Source organism: Macaca mulatta, chromosome 19 (assembly GCF_049350105.2).
Source record: "Macaca mulatta isolate MMU2019108-1 chromosome 19, T2T-MMU8v2.0, whole genome shotgun sequence".
Taxonomy (NCBI): Eukaryota; Metazoa; Chordata; class Mammalia; order Primates; family Cercopithecidae; genus Macaca; species Macaca mulatta.
In genome coordinates, this window is record NC_133424.1 from 64,585,792 (window position 1) to 64,606,046 (window position 20,255).

General features: G+C 44.0%; 1 protein-coding gene and 1 long non-coding RNA gene across 11 annotated transcripts in view; one reads left to right on the plus strand and one right to left on the minus strand.

The window, feature by feature from the left end:
* Positions 1-14,764, plus strand: part of ZNF528 (zinc finger protein 528) — a 26,168-nt gene extending 11,404 nt beyond the window's left edge. For 4 of the 10 annotated variants that reach the window (XR_013410204.1, XR_013410200.1, XR_013410206.1 and 1 more), the window contains exons 5-8: positions 1,082-1,208; positions 2,176-2,304; positions 11,183-14,396; positions 14,716-14,764. Coding sequence is in view for 2 of the 10 variants with exons in the window: in XM_001116645.5 (XP_001116645.3) it covers positions 1,082-1,208; positions 2,176-2,304; positions 11,183-12,801 (1,875 nt within the window). In the remaining 8 variants the exon portion in view is untranslated. Of the gene's footprint in view, positions 1-1,081; positions 1,209-2,175; positions 2,305-11,182 lie in introns of all 10 variants that reach the window. The other 6 variants (XR_013410203.1, XR_013410199.1, XR_013410205.1 and 3 more) reach the window with 2 other exon arrangements.
* Positions 3,235-8,668, minus strand: LOC144337332 (uncharacterized). Its single transcript, XR_013410306.1, has 2 exons — positions 5,254-8,668; positions 3,235-4,794 (listed from the first exon to the last, which is right to left on the minus strand). It is a non-coding gene; the product is annotated as an uncharacterized LOC144337332 (long non-coding RNA).
* Positions 14,765-20,255: the final 5,491 nt, after the last annotated feature.

Genomic DNA, 20,255 nt, shown 5'->3' on the forward strand with positions numbered 1-20,255 from the left:
GGTGGAGGTTGCAGTGAGCCGATATCACGCCATTGCACTCCAGCCTGGGCAAAAAGAGCAAAACACCGTCTCAAACAAACAAACAAGCCCAAAACTACAGTAGGTTGTAGGTTGGGTGTGGTGGCTCATCCCTGTCTCAGGACTTTGGGAGGCCAAGGTGGGAGGATGGCTTGAGCTTAGGAGCTCAAGACCAGCCTGGGCAACATGGTGAGACACCATATTTATTAAAAAATACAAAAATAGGCCGGGCGCGGTGGCTCAAGCCTGTAATCCCAGCACTTTGGGAGGCCGAGGCGGGCGGATCACAAGGTCAGGAGATCGAGACCACAGTGAAACCCCGTCTCTACTAAAAATACAAAAAATTAGCCGGGCGCGGTGGCGGGCGCCTGTAGTCCCAGCCACTCAGGAGGCTGAGGCAGGAGAATGGCGGGAACCCGGGAGGCGGAGCTTGCAGTGAGCCGAGATCGCGCCACTGCACTCCAGCCTGGGCAACAGCGTGAGACTCCGTCTCAAAAAAAAAAAAAAAAAAAAAAAAAAAAAAAAAAAAAAAAAAAAATACAAAAATAAGCCAGGCATGGTGTCATGAGCCTGTAGTCCTGGCTACTCCAGAGGCTGAGGTTGGAGGATCACTTGCATTTGGGAGGCAGAGGTTGCAGTGAGTCAAGATTGTGCCACTGCACTCCAGTGGGTGACAGAGTGACACCCTGTCTCAGAAAAAATACAGAACCACTGTAGACATCGTGATCTCTGAAGACACCACTTGAATTGCATCTCAGGTAGATACTGGATATCACTTGGTGTCTAAAAGCACCTAACACTCCTGTAGAGATCACCCTGGATTAAATTTTTGTTTGTATTGTTCAAAAATGAGACATCTACACTGATTTAAAGAATGCCTTAATTTCTTATGGAGAAGTGTAATAAAACAACAATTACACAGAACTGGCTCAAGCGTACCTTAATACGGATTTTTCACAGTGCTCACATCAGTGGAGTCAATCCTGAACAACTGTCTTCCCGTTCTGTGTGGCGGTGAGTACTGCCTGCATACCCTGTTGCTGAAATGTGGATTTTCTTTTAGGGACCCCTGAAATTCATGGACGTGGCTATAGAATTCTCTCAGGAGGAGTGGAAATGCCTGGAGCCTGCTCAGAGGACTCTGTACAGGGACGTGATGTTGGAGAACTATAGGAACCTGGTCTCCCTGGGTGAGGATAATGTCGCTTCAGAAGCTGGGATCTGCCCTGGTGGATCTCTGCCTTGGTGTCGTGTGTGCCTCTTGGAAGCTCCTGCATTGCTTGACTGAGATTGAACCCTCGTTGACTCAGAATTGAAAAGCTCTATTACACTTTCCGGACTTGAAATGTCCCCTTTTTTCAGGTGTTCTCCTGCCTTCATGATTCATCATTGGTGGCACCAGGGCTGAAGTATGCATGAAACCTTATGACAAACTTTAAAAATATCCAATTTCCTGTTTTCTAGCCCTGTGCTTTTGATTCTGTAGTTCTTGGAAGGGGGATCTATGTCTGCATGTTACAATATTCCCTAAGCGCTCAGAAAGAGGCAGTCAGTAGATGAATTTGTGAAATACTTTTTTTTTTTTTTTTTTTGTGACGGAGTCTCGCTCTATCGCCCAGGCTGGAGTGCAGTGGCCGGATGTCGGCTCACTGCAGGCTCCGCCTCCCGGGTTTATGCCATTCTCCTGCCTCAGCCTCCTGAATAGCTGGGACTACAGGCGCCCGCCACCTTGCCTGGCTAGTTTTTTGTTTTGTTTTTTTTTTGAGACGGAGTCTCACTGTGTCACCCAGGCTGGAGTGCAGTGGCGCGATCTCGGCTCACTGCAAGCTCTGCCTCCCGGGTTCACGCCATTCTCCTGCCTCAGCCTCCGAGTAGCTGGGACTACAGGCGCCCGCCACCACGCCCGGCTAGTTTTTTCTATTTTTTTTTTAGTAGAGACGGGGTTTCACCATGTTAGCCAGGATGGTCTCGATCTCCTGACCTTGTGATCTGCCTGTCTCGGCCTCCCAAAGTGCTGGGATTACAGGCTTGAGCCACCGCGCCCGGCCTAAATACTATTTTTGACTTATTAGTCAAAATATCCTCTCTCCTCCCTAAATATAGAGCTTGGACTTGGGAGATGCCACAGCACACATTTATTCTTTCTTTTATAAATAGGAATCTGTCTGCCTGACCTGAGTGTTATCTCCACGTTAGAGCAAAAGAAAGATCCCTGGATTCTGCAGAGTGAAGAGAAAATAGCAAACAATCCAGATGGCAGGGAATGCATCAAAGGTGTGAACACAGGTGAGAGCTCGGGTGGGCAGAGTGGAGGCCCCATATTTTTTATTTTTTGAGACAGGGTCTCACTCTCTTATCCAGGCTAGAGCAGTGGCAATCATAGCTCACTGCAGCCTTGAATTCCTGGACTTAAGGGATCCCTCTGGCTTGCTCTTCCAAAGTGTTGGGATTACAGCCAGGAGCCACTGTGCCCTGCAAAGCCACCCTATTACATAGTATTTGGGAAACTCCCTGCAAATGGGAGAATTCTGTGGGAAAACAAAAGTTGAAATCTTGTGAGTTCTGAACAGATATTTTTCTTTATTTTCCTATTTCTTCTTGGAGATAGGATCTCTCTTGGGTCGCCCAGGCCAGAGTGTAGTGGCGCGATTACGGCTTGCTGCATCCTGGACTTCCTGGGCTTAAGTGATTCTCCCACCTCAGCCTCCTGAATAGCGGGGACTACAGGTGTACGCCACCATGCCTGGCTAATTTTTTGTATTTTCTGTGGAGATGGGGTTTCACCATGTTACCCAGGCTGGTCTTGAACTCCTGGGCTCAAGCAGTCTGCCTGCCTCAGCTTCCGAAAGTGTTGGGATTATAGGTGTGAGCCACTGTAACCAGCAAAGTGTGTTGTTTAATTGACACATATTTGTGGATCTTTAAATTTTTCTTCTTTTGTCTGGGCACGGTGTCTCATGCCTGTAATCCCAGCACTTTGGGAGGCCGAGGCAGGCAGATCACTTAAGGCTAGGAGTTCAAGACCAGTCTGGCCAATAATGGTGAAACGCTGCCTCTGCTAAAATAACAAAAATCAACTGGGTGTGGTGGCAGGTGCCTGTAATCCCAGCTACTCAGGAGGCTCAGGCAGGATAATCGCTGGAATCCAGGAGGCAGAGGTTGCAGTGAGCCAAGATTACGCCATTGCACCCTGGCTTGGGTGATGGAGTGAGACCCTGTCTCAAAAAAAAAAAAAATACATTTTTTTTCTTTTGTTAATTTCAACATTACATGCCTCCACCTCCGGAGTAGCTAGGATTACAGCCGTGCACCACCACGCCTGGCTAATTTTTGTACTTTGAATAGAGATGGGATTTTTCCATGTTGGGCAGGCTGGTCTCGAACTCCTGGCCTTATGTGATTATCCTCCCTTAGCCTCCCAAAGTGCTTGGGATTACAGGTGTGAGCCACTTCACCCAGCCCAAAACATTCTATTTTAAATATTAACAGCTTATCTTTGATTAGGTACCCAAAGCTCTGCTTAACAACTGTGTTCTCGCTTTCTGTTATTACTGGCAGAAATTAATCCTATATATTTTATGTTCCCATTAACATATGTTTTTAATGCTGTTTAAATGAGAGTGGTTTCTTTTTTTTTTTTTTTTGAGATGGAGTCTCCTTCTATCTCCTAGGCTGATCTCGGCTCATTACAGCCTCTGCCTCCCTGGTCCAAGTGATTCTCCTGCCTCAGCCTCCTGAGTAGCTGGGATTACAGGCACCCATCCCCATCCCCAGCTAATTTTTGTATTTTTAGTAGAGACAGGTTTTTTCCATGTTTGCCAGGCTGCTCTCCAATTCCTGACCTCAAGTGATCCACCTGCCTTGGCCTCCCAAAGTGCTGGAATTACAGGCATGAGCCACTGTACCTGGCCTGATTGTGTCTTTTAAATTGTAGGAAAGAATTAAAAGTCAAGCTACAAATGAAATGTGCAACAATACATGTTTCTGTATTTGATCATTTGTTGACCTTTTATGATGAGCTTTTTATTTTTATTTTTAGGGGATGGAGTTTCTCTCTGTTGCCCAGGCTGGCATGCAATGGGAGGATCTTGGCTCACTGCAACCTCTGCCTCCTGGGTTCAAGTGATTCTCCTGCCACAGCCGCCCGAGTAGCTGGGATTACAGACACCATGCCCAGCTAGTTTTTGTATTTTTAGGAGAAATGGGGTTTCACCATGTTGGCCAGGCTCGTCTCGAGCTCCTGACCTCAGGTGATCCACCCACCTCGGCCTCCCAAATTGCTGGGATTACAGGCATGAGCCACCGCGCCCTGCCTATGATGACCTTTATATTTTCGTTTGGGTTAAAGATCCTATCCAGAGTGCTTTCATTTCATCTTGAATCCTCGTTTCAGCATTTCTTCTTGGACAGGTCTAGAATACTAATTAACTTCCTCAGGCTTTCTTTAGGAAAGTCTAAAATTCGCCTTTATTTTTGCAGGTGAGATTTGCTAAGTGTAATATTCTTCATTGCTGTTTTTGCCTGTTTTTCTTTAAGCACTGTCGGTATGTCACCTCACTGCCTTCTAGCCTGAAGATGTCTGCTGGAAAATACATATAATCTGACAGTTTCCTATTGTCTGACAAGTCTCTTTTTTGTTGCTACTGTCAATATTTTGTCTTTGTCTTTTTTTGACTTTTGATAATTACTTTATAGTATATCTCTGTGTGAATGTATTTGGGTTAATTTTAGTTAGAATGGTCAAGTTTCTCTTTCTTTTTTTGAGATGGCGTTTCACTCTTGTTGCCCAGGCTGGAGTGCAATGGCATGATATTGGCTCACTGCAACCTCCCCATCCTGGGTTTAAGCGATTCTCCTGCATCAGCCTCACAGGTAGCTGGGATTACAGGCACCTGCCATGATAGTCTCTTTTTCATGCATTGTTTTCCTGATTTCATTTAGTTGTCTATCTCATTTATGTTTTAGCTCGTTAAGCATCTTAAGACAGTTGCTTTCGGCTGGGCGCAGTGGCTCAAGCCTGTAATCCTAGCACTTTGGAAGGCCGAGGCGGGCGGATCATGAGGTCAGGAGATCAAGACCATCCTGGCGAACACGGTGAAACCCCGTCTCTACTAAAAATACCAAAAAAAAAATTAGCCGGGTGTGGTGGCGGGCACCTGTAGTCCCAGCTTCTAGGGAGGCTGAGGCAGGAGAATGGCTTGAACCTGGGAGGCGGCAGAACTTGCACCATTGCACTCCAGCCTGGGCGACAGAGTGAGACTCCGTCTCAAAAAAAAAAAAAAAAGTTGCTTTCAGTTTGTCAAGTAATCAGAAGGCTGCCTTTTTCTAGGTCGGGTTTGTGGAAAAAAAATTTTTTTAATTATAATTTTAGCCATATTTCCATGTCCTTATGTAGGCCTTGTAATTTTTGTTTTAGGTTTGCTAAAACAACCACTTCTTCCAGTTCTTTTTTTTTTTTTTTTCTTCTTGTTTGACACAGAGTCTTTGTTGCCCAGACTGGAGTGCAGTGGTGTGATCTTGGCTCACTTCAACCTCCACCTCCCAGATTCAAGTAATTGTCTTGTCTCAGCCTCCTGAGTAGCTGAGACTCTGGGCGCACACCACCACGCCTGGCTAATTTTTGTATTTTTAGTAGAGACGGGGTTTCACCTTATTGGTCAGGCTGGTCTCGAACTCCTGATCTCAGGTGATCCACTCATCTCTGCCTCCAAAAGTGCTGGGATTATAGACATCAGCCACCATGCCCAGCCGGGTCTCTAACTACTGACCTCAAGTTGTCCAGCCTGCCTTGGTTTCCCAAAGTGCTGGGATTACAGGCATGAGCCACTGCACTGACTGTTCCAGTTCCTTTGTCTAAGAATTGTACAGGGTGAGACCTTTACAAATCAACCTGTTGTAAAGGATGTGGGTGCCACCTGCATGGACCTTGGGGGACTGAACAAAGGGAGCAAATGTGGGAATAAAAGACAAAGACAATAGAGTATATTTGGAAGAAAAGGTCAGGGGGCTCCTTGCTTCTAGTAAACAAGGGCCCTGAGCTTTAGAGCCCTTCACAATTTATTGGGTAAAGGATAGAGGGAGAAGGGGGTGGTGGTTGTCAGTCAGTGGCTTGATTTACAGCAGGCTTACAAGACTGCATTCTTTAAACAATAGGCTCAAGATGTCCCAGTAGGTAATGAGCACAGCACCAGGGAATGATTGCTTTCAGCAAACCTTATGGTGGCAGGCGCAGTCATGAGTTTGCCCACATCCTGCATTCATGATAAATAGTTTGCTGTTTGGTCATAAAGCCTCCAATGGAATGCTGAGTTGGTCACGTCTCTCGGGCCATCGGCTCCCTATGTCTTCCCCTTTGTGTTTATGTATTACTGTTACAGATTTATCTAAGCATTGGCCTACCTAAAAGTTCTATAGGAAATAGGGGGTAGGGAGAATAAAAGCAAAGGTTTCTGTAGCTGTAGCCAGGAGGCATTTCTCTGCTGAAGCATTTGCTCTACAAGCCATAATTCTTCTTCAGCCTCTTCATTGCCATGGGGAATTGAAGGAAGAATCTCCTTGCAGGGTTTGGTAAAGATGTGTAAGTTGATTGGTGGCAATACCTAGCATTGGGTGTAGCCAATTAATATCTCCTAGTAATTGTTGAAAATCATTTAAAGTCTATAATGTGTCTTTACCAAGAACTGTTTTCTGAGGCCGTACACTCCTCTCTGTAACAATATTTCCTTCATAATGGTATGGGGAAGTTATTTGCACTTTCTCTGGAACAATTTTGGGATTCCATTTAACAAGAGCTTGCATTACATCTCTGAATAATTGATGTAAAATTTGATCTGTAGGAGCGGCCAAAAGAATATCATCCATAAAATGAATGATATACACAGTGGCAAACATATTTTGAGGCTCCTCTAATGCTCTTCCCACAAAATGCTGATATAATGTAGGACTGTTAAGCAAGCCTTGAAGTAAAACTTTCCATTGATAGCAAGAAACAGGTTCTCTATGATTAACAGAAGGCACAGAGAAGGCAAATTGAGGCTTATCCTTCTCGTGTAATGGTAAAGAAACAATCCTTGAAATCTATTACTACAGGAGGCCAGTCTGTGGCTGCCGGGGAAGGTAAAACCCTGCTGGAATGCACCCATTGGTTTAATTTGTGCATTAATAGCTCTCAAATCATGCCCCAATCACCATCTTCCAGACTTCTTTGGAATAACAAATACTGGTGAATTCCAGGGACTGACTGCTGTATATGTCCTGCGTTCAATTGTTCTTTTACCAACAGTTGAAGTCAATCTAGCTTCTCCTGTGTTAGGGGCCATCGATCCACCTACACAGATTTGTCACTAAGCCATTCTAATGGTAAGGCAGTGGGCGGAGGAGAAATATCAATGACCCCTGTCAGAAATCCTGATGTCTTAGCCCTTTTCTGTTTTTCCAGTTACTGATAACGGATTAGGGTTTCCTTGTAGGAATTTCCCTAAGCCTTTTCTACTCTGATATCCCATGTCCTTCAACATTTTAAATCCTGGGTTACCAAAGTTTTCATTCGTAAGTCTCATATCCCATGCTGTAAGTCTTGACCCTGTCAATTGATGGCTGTATTTGCAACATAAGGCTGGAAAGTACGTGCTTGTCCATCCGGACCAAGACAAGGTAAAATCTCAGCACTCTGTTGAACACTTGTAGCTGCTCCTACTCCCACTAGGGATGTGGAGGTTAGTCTCAGAGACCATGCTGGGCGCCAGTCTTTACTGGATATTACTGACACATCAGCTCCTGTGTCCATTCACCCATACAATTTCTTTCCTTTAATTTGTACTACGCAGGTGGGTCTGTTAGAGGCTGTGGGTTGGGATAGATTTCCCATGTAATTGTGCTCCCAAAGCCTTTATTTCCTCATTTCTCGTTTTGTGAAGACAGGTGTAATTTGCAGGGACTAAGCAATAGCTGAGCAGTATATTCTCCCGGTTCAAAAACCCAAAGATCTTATAACATTAAAACTACTTGAATTTCTCCTTCATAATCGGAGTCAATCAGTCCTGGGACTACAGTGATGCCTTGCAAGTTAAGGCGGCTTTTGCCTAAAATTAGTCCCATGTATCCTGTTGGTAAATGTCCTCAAATGCCAGTGGGAATTTTGGTGGGTTTGTCTCCACCAACTACTGTTATTTCTCTGACTGGGAGATCTAATCCTGTACTTCCTGGTGTTTCTGGGGTGAGAATCAATGTTTCTCCTGGGACCCACCCCTGAAATGGGGTTGTGGTCTGAACTGAGAATGACCTCATTGTTTGAGGTGCCTGGGTCCAGGCCCCCTTCTTGTTTCCCAACCTAGGGGGGCGGGGTGCCATTCTGATGAAATCTTGAGTGGCACTGATTAGCCCAGTGATTTCGTTTGTTACAGTGAGGACAGAGCCCTGCCGTTTTTTCCACTGGATGGGGGCACTGCATTGTAAGGTCCTTTCTGTCCTGAAATCTGGCGGCATTCCTTTTTTCAATGTCTGGTTTTTCTGCAGGTATAACATTTTTCCACTTTAGGGTTTGATCCTTTGCTGCTTTTAGATTTGTCAAGTACTAAATTAGCCATGCTTCAGCTAACATTGAAGAGTGATGAAGCTCAGTTCCTCCATCCTGACAAGCTCTGAGAAAGTTTCCCACGTTTTTTGTACACTTTACAGGTGTCAGTGCACATTTGCAATCCATGTTTGCCTTCTCAAAAGCTAAAGTTAAGGTTTACATTTCGGCAGCAGCAGTGTGAGGAATTTGACGCTTCACTGCCTTTTGTAATCTTGCAATAAATTGCGCATAGGGCTCCTACAACCCTTGCATGATATGCAAAAAGAATTGTACTGGGACTCCCACTTCTGGAATTGTGACCCATATGCATTTAGCAGCCTGTGAACACTGCTGATAAGCAGGATCTGGGAGTGCCATTTAATGTTCCAGGTCTGAATAAGGGTCATTACCCAATAGCATATCCTCTGTAATGTCTCCTTGACAAGCGGCAAGATTCTGTCTAGCTTGGTCTGCACAGTTCTTGCTAGTTTAAATTCCATGTCAGATATGCACTAGCAGACAAGTTTGAGCCAAAATGTTTTACATCAAAAAGTAGAAGGCACATAGCACCGAATACGGATTCTAGCAATCCTAAAGTGAGTGAGTTCAGTATTCCATTATTAACTACAGTCGTTTTTAATTCCTTCAACAACTAAACTCTAGCAGGGTATTTTCATGAACAAACTGGTGCAGATTGGATCAGGCCTTATGGAAACAGGAAAAGTGCAAGGTCCTAAGGGCTCTCCAGCTGTGGCAGCAGAGTGTAAAATTCTTTGTACTGGGGTCTCTATTTCTGCTCCCGAAGGAAGTGGTACAGTTGTTCCTGCAACTGGAGGGGGCGGTAAAAAACAATTTTTATCTTCCCTCTCCTGTTTTTTATTTTCAATTGGATCTGTGGGTGGGACAACAGATTCAGATTTTTATTTTTATTTTATTTTTATTTTTATTTTTTTGAGACGGAGTCTCACTCTGTCACCCAAGCTGGAGTGCAGTGGCCGGATCTCAGCGCACTGCAAGCTCCACCTCCCGGGTTCACGCCATTCTCCTGCCTCAGCCTCCCGAGTTGCTGGGACTACAGACGCCCGCGACCTCGCCCGGCTAGTTTTTTGTATTTTTTTAGTAGAGACGGGGTTTCACCATGTTAGCCAGGATGGTCTCGATCTCCTGACCTTGTGATCCGCCCATCTCGGCCTCCCAAAGTGCTGGGATTACAGGCTTGAGCCACGGCGCCTGGCTAGATTTAGATTTTTAGACTCAACCTGCTGCCCAGCAGAATAATGAGATAATGGCAGAACAGTACAAACTAGACTCCACGTGGAGAAGACAGAAGAATAAACTTTAAGACCTTTATGATGAGCCTTTTTTAATCTTTCTGCTCTGTGCTAGTTTTCCACATCAAGAGCGCCTGCCTGTGGAAACCATGGGTTATGCATAATAATCTCCTACAGAGGCTTAATGTCTGTGAATTAACCTGAGCTCCAGACTGTCTCAATAGATTAAACAACTGCACATACTGTTTTTCTTCAGCAGAGAAATTCTGCCCCATGTTACCCTGATTCAGAAAACTTACCGTTCCCACTACTTTAGAGCAGTGACCTTGTATCGCTCTTAGTACCTCTTTAGGGCACTGACCTTATATCTGCTGCCAGCATACTCATCCAGGGTTCCGTGTTCACCTTGTCAATTTCAGTTCCTCTGCTCCAGCAGGACCTTCTTTGTGTCCTCAAAGTCCTGTGTTCGGAGGCCACTTGTAGACATCCTTGGAGTCCCTGTTCTGGGTCACCAGTTGCCACCTGCACAGACCTTGGGGGTCTGAACAAAGGGGGCAAATGTGAGAATAAAAGACAAAGGAGTATATTTGGAAGAAGGGGTTGGGGGCTCCTGGCTTCTATTAAACAAGGACCCTGAGCTTTAGAGCCCTTTGCATTTTATTAGGTAAAGGAGATAGGGAAAGGGGGGTGGTGATTATTGGTCAGTGGCTTAATTTGCAGCAGGCTTGCAATACTGCATTCTTCAAACAATAGGCTCTAGATGTCCCAGTAGATAATTTCAATGAGCACAGCCCCAGGGAGTGATTGCCTTCAGCAAATCTTCTGGTGGCAGGTACAGTCCTGAGTTTGCCCACATCCTGCATTCATGATAAACAGTATGCTGTTTGATCATATATTCTCCAGTGGAATGCTGAGTTGGTCACATCTCTTGGGCCTTTAGCTTCCTACATGTGGGAACACTCAGTCCTTTTCTGGGGATGTGATTTTTCTGGTTTGTGGAAGTACCATTATTAATGTCTATGCAGCTGCTCTCGGCTTTCTGATTTTCCCTAAGAGGCTCATCCCTGCTTCTTCCCAGAAGTTTTCAGTTTCTGTTGTATTTCTCTGCTCATAATCTCTTTCAGATTTACCCATAATTCTCTTGACTCCTGCAGATTCCCCACTGCTCCAATGCATCACCTCAGTTCCTTCTCTTTTCTGCACTGCCAGCATGATATACACAATATGCTGAAACTCCTACCAATGTCTGAGTTAGGTGAGGCAGAATCTGGACCCTCTGTCAGACACTAAAGATGCCATTATCATGGGTTGAAGTTCCATTCTTTTCTTTCTGTTTTAGAGAGGAGCTCTAAATTGGGAAGTAATGCAGGAAACAAGCCTTGTAAAAGTCAACTTGGATTCACTTCTCAGTTACATCTGAATGATCTGCAGCTATTTCAAGCTGAAAGGAAAATTTCTGGGTCTAAGCATATTGAAAAACTCATCAATGACAACTCCTCAGTTTCACTGCTTGAAAAAATTTCTTCCAGTGTCAAATCCCACCTTTTAAATAAACATAGAAATAATTTTGATGATGCTCCATTACTTCCACAAAAACAGAAAGCACACATTAGGGAAAAAGCTTATAAATGTAATGAGCTTGGCCAAGTCTTTAGAGCATCTGCAAGCCTTTCTAACCATCAAGTAATCCGTAATGCAGATAATCCTTACCAGTGCAATGAATGTGGCAAGGTCTTTAGTTGCAGTTCAAAGCTTGTGATACATCGAAGAATGCATACTGGAGAGAAGCCTTACAAATGTTATGAATGTGGCAAGCTCTTTAGTAGCAATTCAAACCTTTCACAACATCAAAGAATTCATACTGGAGAGAAACCTTACAAATGTCATGAATGTGACAAGGTCTTTCGAAGCAGTTCAAAACTTGCACAACATCAAAGAATTCATACAGGAGAGAAGCCTTACAAATGTCATGAATGTGACAAGGTCTTCAATCAAATTGCACACCTTGTACGACATGAAAAAATTCATACTGGAGAGAAACCTTACAGTTGTAATAAATGTGGCAAGGTCTTTAGTCGCCATTCATATCTAGCAGAACATCAAACAGTTCATACTGGTGAGAAACCTTACAAATGTAAAGAATGTGGCAAAGCATTTTCAGTGCGTTCCAGCCTCATAACCCATCAGCTAATTCACACTGGAAGGAAACCTTACAAATGTAAAGAATGTGACAAGGTGTTTGGGCGCAAGTGTTTACTGACCTCTCATCAGAGAATTCATACTAGAGAGAGACCTTACGGATGCAATCAGTGTGGCAAGATCTTTAGTCAGAAATCAGACCTTATACGACATCGAAAAATTCATACTGATGAGAAACCTTACAAATGTAATAAATGTGGCACAACGTTTAGAGAGTTTTCAGACCTTACTGCCCATTTTCTAATCCATAGTGGAGAGAAACCTTACGAATGTAAAGAATGTGGCAAAGTCTTCAGGTACAAGTCTTCTCTAACCAGTCATCATAGAATTCATACTGGAGAGAAGCCTTACAAATGTAACAAATGTGGCAAGGTCTTCAGTCGGAGTTCAAACCTCGTATGCCATCAGAAAATTCATACAGGAGAGAAGCCTTACAAATGTAATGAATGTGGCAAGGTCTTTAATCAAGCGTCATACCTTACAAGACATCAAATAATTCATACTGGAGAGAGGCCTTACAGATGTAATAAATGTGGCAAAGCATTTCGAGGGTGTTCAGGCCTTACTGCCCATCTTGCAATCCATACTGAGAAGAAATCTCATGAGTGTAAAGAATGTGGCAAGATCTTCACTCACAAGTCTTCCCTCACCAATCACCATAGAATTCATATTGGAGAGAAGCCTTACAAATGCACCCTGTGCATTAAGGTCTTTAGTCACAATTCCGACCTTGCACAGCATCAGAGAATTCATTCATGAGAGTCCCTACAAACTGTGTATGGCAAACCATCATCATGAATTCTAGCATTAATCAACATCAGAGAGTCCATACTAACTGGAAATCATAAATTAAATGTGTGTGACACAGGCTTTATCAAGGCCTGCCAAATCACTAGACATCACCACATCACTGTGGAGGGTGAAACCACACAGATGGATTGTGTGTACTCGGGTCATTATTCAAGGACCGTTACTATAGAACACAGATAGGATTTACACAAGAAGGAACTCAATCTCTAGTTCTCTGATATTAATCTATGATATTGCATTCTGCAGAATAATGCTAAGTCAACGTATGTTGATTCTCATGACATGATGTATATCAAAGGTGCAACGGTATGTAAATGACCAGTTTTATTCAGGCTACAAAAAATTCAATTATTTGGGGTCCGTAGAAAAGGCTACTTTATGACTTTAAAATCTCTTCACGTGCCTTCCATACAGGCCATTCACTGTGGTTCCTGGGAAAGAATCAGTAGGATGACAGGACTGAATTCATTAGCTGAGGATTATTTCTATCCAGTTTCCTGATGAAGAAGGACATTGCCTTTTCAGATTAAATATTGTCTGATTTAGAGAGCATGGAGAAGTGGGCAGAGTAACATAAAACTCTGATGACCATCATCATACTGTTGCAGTCAACACACTTTCTCCCGACCTAAGTGCACAGTGCTTCAGTTGCCACCAACTGACCATGAAATAGAGTATGCTGTGATCTTAAGGCATAGGTTATTAATGGGAAGAGAGTAATAGGTTGCTAGTGTCTGATTATATAGTAGAAATAATGCAAGGAAAAAGGTAGACGCTTTCTCCATTGAATAGCAGTAGCTGCTGTTTAGCAAAGACTGATGAGAAATAGTTTTGTTTTTTTTTTCCCCGAGATAGTGTCTCACTCTGTTGCCAAGGCTGGAGTGTAGTGGTGTGTTCTTGGGTCACTGCACCCTCCGCCTCCTGGGTTCAAGCAATCCTTCTGCCTTAGCCTCCTAAGGAGCTGAGACTACAGGTGTGTGCCACCACACCCAGTTCATTTTTGTACTTTTTGTAGAGACAGGGTTTACCATGTTGGCCAAGCAGGTCTCCAACTCCTGACCTCAAGTGATACGTTCACCTCAGCCTCCCAAAGTGCTGGGATTACAGGCATGAGCCATTGCGCCCAGCTTCATTTTTGAAATGGAAGAAAGAACAGATATCACAGTTGAGCGTTTAATCAAAATGACCAGATCAGCATATTCTTTTTTTTATATGACACAGAGTCTCACCCTTGTCACCCAGGCTGGAGTGTGGTGGCACAATCTCGGCTCACTACAACCTCTGCCTCCCTGTTTCAAGCAATTCTTCTGTCTCAGCCTCCCAAGTAGCTGGGATTACAGGTGTGTATTTTTAGTAGAGATGGGGTTTCACCATGTTGGCCACGCTGGTCTCAAACTCCTGACCTCAGGTGATCCATCCGCCTCAGCCTGAAAGTGCTGGGATTACAGGCATGAGCCACCGAGCCCAGCCAGATCAGCATATTCTTGAGTAGGATTCACATTTAGTTCTTGGCATTATAAATTGCAACTGTTTGGCCGGGCGCGGTGGCTCAAGCCTGTAATCCCAGCACTTTGGGAGGCCGAGACGGGTGGATCACGAGGTCAGGAGATCGAGACCATCCTGGCTAACACGGTGAAACCCCGTCTCTACTAAAAATACAAAACATTAGCCAGGCGAGGTGGCGGGCGCCTGTAGTTCCAGCTACTCGGGAGGCTGAGGCAGGAGAATGGCGGGAACCCGGGAGGCGGAGCTTGCAGTGAGCTGAGATCCGGCCATTGCACTCCAGCCTGGGCGGCAGAGCCAGACTCTGTCTCAAAATAAATAAATAAATAAATAAAAATAAATTGCAACTGTTTGATTTAGAATGTATGTAGCTCTCATGTTTGTACTAATAAAGTTTCATTTTTCCTAAGTGAGTGAATCATGTCTTTTTTTTTTTTTTTTTTTTTTTTTTGAGACGGAGTCTTGCTCTGTAGCCCGGGCTGGAGTGCAGTGGCCGGATCTCAGCTCACTGCAAGCTCCGCCTCCCGGGTTTGCGCCATTCTCCTGCCTCAGCCTCCGGAGTAGCTGGGACTACAGGCGCCCGCCACCTCGCCTGGCTAGTTTTTTGTATTTTTAGTAGAGACGGAGTTTCATCGTGTTAGCCAGGATGGTCTCGATCTCCTGACCTCGTGATCCGCCCGTCTCGGCCTCCCAAAGTGCTGGGATTACAGGCTTGAGCCACCGCGCCCGCCGAATCATGTCTTTTCTACCATCATAATTTCATCCCACCTCAGGAAGATGGATACTTGCACACAGTAGTGCACCATTGGGATTTTAAGATTGGAGCATCCAGAGCAAGTTTTCTGGTTGTGAAATGAAACAACATGTCCTTTGGGTACATATCCTTAGGTAAATGTGAATATGAGCAATCATATTTAGTACTTGAATGATTGTGTCTGTACTCTGCCCTAGAATGCTTCTGTGGGTACAGTGAAAATCCCATAGCAGTGCAATTCCAGCATCCTATACCCTCAAATGTGTTCATCGCCATTGGCGAATGTTCGCTGTATCATATTTCTATGTGCCTTTTTCTTGTGTGCCAAATCAGACCCATGGCACACACTTTCATTTTTATGAAGCAAAAATACAAATATGACATATTATGAGATAAAAATGTGGGGATAAGGTTAAAAATAGTATAACACAATCTCTTTTTTGTTCTTGTGCTCAGTGACATAATTTGAAATTATTAATGTTCATAAATTTCCTCGTAAGGGTGGACACACTGAAGGGAATTGTGTTTTGCTTTGTTTGGTATTTTAACTTGGAACTTCATATATTCACGCTCACAACCTTTGTGGTAGTTTGAACTTTTGCCCACTCCACTAGAACCTTGAAAAAAATTTCTTAAAAAATTTGAGACAAGGTCTCTTGCACAGGCTGGAGTGCAGTGGCACAATTAGGGTTCACTGCAGCCTCAACCTCCCCGGCTCAAGTGATCCTCCTACCTTAGCCTTATGAATAGCTGTGACTGTAGGCGCACACCAACACACCCAGCTAATTTTGGGTTGTTTTTTGTTAAAGATGCTTCACAGTGTTGCCCAGCTGGACTGCAACTCTTGGACTCAAATCACCTCAGCTTCCCAAAGTGCTAGGATTACAGGCGTGAGCCATGCACCTGGCCTCCACTAGAACTTGTTTGACGTCCACCTAAGGTTTGACTTGGATATTGGGAATGATGATGCTATGTACTGAAGTGGTCTGAGAATGTTTATTACATAATAAGGCTTTCTGAGGAAAGCAGGTTAGACTTCCCCAGTTAGTCCAAAAATGTCATGAAAGAACTGGGATAGGTGACTACTTTGGGTGTTATGATTGTTGAAGGGTAAGGCTGGGATTTGGGTACATACTTGTGGTTTGAACTTCCACTCGGTGCCAAATGAGGGAGCACTTCTTGGTTGGGAAAGACCCCAATTTTCTTTGTGGTGATAGCTGGTTACATTCCTCTTGGCTGGACATGTAGGTTTCACTGCACCTGTGATTGTTGAAAATGCTTGTGAATTACTGTTTAGTAAAGTGTCCAATGAAGTTGCCTGAGATATATTTTACCCTAGTTCCATGAAAATTATTGTACAAAAGTGTTTATTATAAAATCAGTATTTGTTCAAATATTTATTGATATATATTTATTATACAATAGATAAGATTTTACTAGAAGAGCATTTTGCCAAAAGCTGTGGAAATGTTGTCAGATTATGGTATGAAGCAATTTTTTTCGGGCTGAGTGGGGTGGCTCACACCTGTAACCTCAGCACTTCGAGAGGCCAAGGTGGGAAAAATCACTTGAGCCCAGAAGTTGAAGACCAGCCTCGGCAACAGAGCAAAAGCTCATGTCTACAAAAAAATTTTTAAAATAGCCGGGTGGAGTCACGCACACTTGTGGTCTCAACTTTTTAGGGGTGCTGCAGTAGGAGGATCGCTTGATCCCAGAAGGTTGAGGCTGCAGTCTTCCTTGATTGTACGACTGTACTCCAGTCTGGATGACAAAAGGAGACACTGTCTCGAAAAAATTTATTTTGTGCTTCTTTATATGAGTTACACTAAAAATCTTTTTTTTTTTTTTGAGAGGGAGTCTCGCTCTGTCGCCCAGGCTGGAGTGCAGTGGCATGATCTCCGCTCATTGCAAGCTCCGCCTCGCGGGTTCACACCATTCTCCTGCCTCAGCCTCCGAAGTAGCTGGGACTACAGGCGTCCACCACCTCGCCCAGCTAGTGTTTTTTTTTTTTTTTTTGAGACAGAGTCTCGCTCTGTCGCCCAGGCTGGAGTGCAGCGGCCAGATCTCAGCTCACTGCAAGCTCCGCCTCCCGGGTTTATGCCATTCTCCTGCCTCAGCCTCCCGAGTAGCTGGGACTACAGGCGTCCACCACCTCGCCTGGCTAGTTTTTTGTATTTTTTAGTAGAGAAGGGGTTTCACCGTGTTAGCCAGGACGGTCTCGATCTCCTGATCTCGTGATCCGCCCGTCTCAGCCTCCCAAAGTGCTGGGATTACAGGCTTGAGCCACAGCGCCCGGCCACTAAAAATCTTTTTTATAAATTGCAGCCCAGATTACTTGTTTAATACGTTTCTTCAGTGTGTTACTTGAGTGAAAATTTAGAGGCCACATAAATGTGGCTGTTGTTTGGAAAGAAAATGTTGTGACATTAGTATGCAACACAAGACAATGGGAAGTACAAACTAGGTTTCCTGTAAATATGAAAAAGGAAAAAAGTGCTTTTACTATGTTAGAAGACTTAAAATCACATGAAGTGATTTCAGTCTTTCTGTTTTGATTTGGATGTTTTAGCTATTTTAGATTTCGGGGTTTGGGGTTTTTTGTTTGTTTCATTGCCTTTCTACATAATTGGATAACTTTGTTAGTATCTGCAGAATGCCTTGATTAGGAAATGTGTTAATCCTATGTGTCAATTTGGTATAATTTCATATTGCTTTCAGTAGAATCTTCCAATAAATGTACATTGTATATGTGTCTGTATTTGGTGTCTTTGGTTTCCTTCATCAGCATTTTTAGTTTTAACATAACAGTTCTGTGAATATTTTGACACGTATTTCTTTGACTTTTTTTTTTTTTTTTTTTTTTTTTGAGACACAATCTCACTTTTGGCCTGGCTGGGGTACAGTGATGTGGTCTTGGCTCACTGCAACCTCTGTCTCCTGAGTTCAACCAATTCTCTTCCCTCAGCCTCCCAATTAGCTGGGATTACGGGCACACACCATCACTGTGGCTAATCTTTGTATTTTTAGTAGAGATGGGGTTTCACCATGTTGGCCAGGCTGGTCTCAAACTCCTGACCTCAAGTGATCTGCCCGCCTTGGCCTCCCAAAGTGCTGGAATTACAGTCATGAGCCTCCATGCCCGGCTGACCTACATTTTTAATGGAGCAATCATACATGGTATTTTATTTTTAATATCAGCTTTCATGTGTAAATTGCTAGTGTACAGAAATATGCAAGATTATTATTTTTTTGAGACAAGGTCTTACTCTGTCACCAGGGTATAGTGCAGTGGAACGATGTCAGCTAAGTGGAACCTGTGTCCTAGAGCCTTAAGTGATCCTCCCACCCCTGCTGCCCGAGTAGCTGAGACTGCAGGTGCGTGCCACCATGGCCTGCTAATTTTCGTGTTTTGTAGAGACAGGGTTTTGCCATGTTACCCAGGCTGGTCTCAAACTCCTGCACTCAAGTGATCCACCTGCCTTGGCCTTTCAAAGTGCTGGGATTACAGGCGTGAGCTGCCATGCCTGGCTGATGAAATATACAAGATTGCTGTATGTTGATCTTACACCTTGCCACCTTTACATTTTTCTTGTTTAGAGATTTTTGTAGATTTTTTGGAATTTTCTACATAAAATTATTTCATCAGATTCTTACTGCTACCACACAGTGATTGGCTTAAAACAAAGATTTATTCTTTCACAATTCTGTAGGTAACATATCTAATATGAGTCCACAGTTCTGTGATTCTTCATGAATCTCCAGGGAAGAATTTATTTCCTTACCCTTTATAGGTTCCAGAGGCCACTTACATCCTCTGACTTATAGTCCACTTCCTCCCTGTTTTTTTCTGAGACAGAGTTTCACTCTTGTGTCCCTGGATGAAGTGCAGTGGCGTGATCTTGGCTTACTGCAACTTCCACCTCCCCGATTCAAGCGATTCTCTTCCTCAGCCTCCCGAGTAGCTGGGACTACAGGCACACCCAGATAATGTTTTGTATTTTCAGTAGAGACAGGGTTTCATCATGTTAACCTGAAGGGGTGGCCTTCCCCTCCACACCTGTGGGCATTTCTCGTTAGGTGGAACGAGAGACTTGAGAAAAGAAATGAGACACAGAGACAAAGTATAGAGAAAGAAAAAGTGGGCCCAGGGGACCGGCACTCAGCTTACAGAGGACCCACGCCGGCACCGGTCTCTGAGTTCCCTTAGTATTTATTGATAATTATCTTTACCATCTTAAAGGTAAGGGAGTGGCTGGACAATAGGATCATTGTAGGGAGGAAATCAGCAGTAAGACATATGAACATAAATCTCTGTGACATAAGTTTAAAGGAAAATGCTGTGCCTTGAGATGCATATGCAAACATCTCCATAAACCTTTCAGCAGCATTGTTTCATCCTATCACATGGGGAGAAACCTTGGACAATACCTAGCTTTCCTAGGCAGAGGTCCCTGCGACGTTTGGCCATGTACGTGTCCCTGGGTAGTTGAAATTAAGAGAATGGTGATGACTTTTAACCAGCAAGCTGCCTTCAGGCACTTGTTTAACAAAGACACATCCTGCACAGCCCAAAATCCATTAAACCTTGAGTCACCACAGCACATGTCTCTTGCAAGGACAAGGTTGGGGGTAGGGTCACAGATTAACAGCATCTCAAATACAGAACAAAATGGAGTCTCATGTCTACTTCTTTCTGAAGGGGTAGCCTGCCCCTCCATACCTGTGGGTGTTTCTCGTTAGGTGGAACGAGAGACTTGAGAAAAGAAATAAGACACAGAGACAAAGTATAGAGAAAGAAAAGTGGGGGCCCAGGGGACCGGCGCTCAGCTTACAGAGGACCCACGCCGGCACCGGCCTCTGAGTTCCCTTAGTATTTATAGATAATTATCTTTACCATCTTAAAGATAAGGGAGTGGCAGGACAATAGGATCATTTTTAGGGAGGAAATTAGCAGTAAGACATAAGAACAAGGATCTGTGACATGAATAAGTTTAAAGGAAAATCCTGTGCCTTGAGATAAACCTTTTAGCAACATTGTTTCATCCTATCACATGGGGATAAACCTTGGACAATACCTAGCTTTTCTAGGAACAAAGTCACACCCTGCACGCCCAAAATCCATTAAACCTTGAGTTACCACAGCACA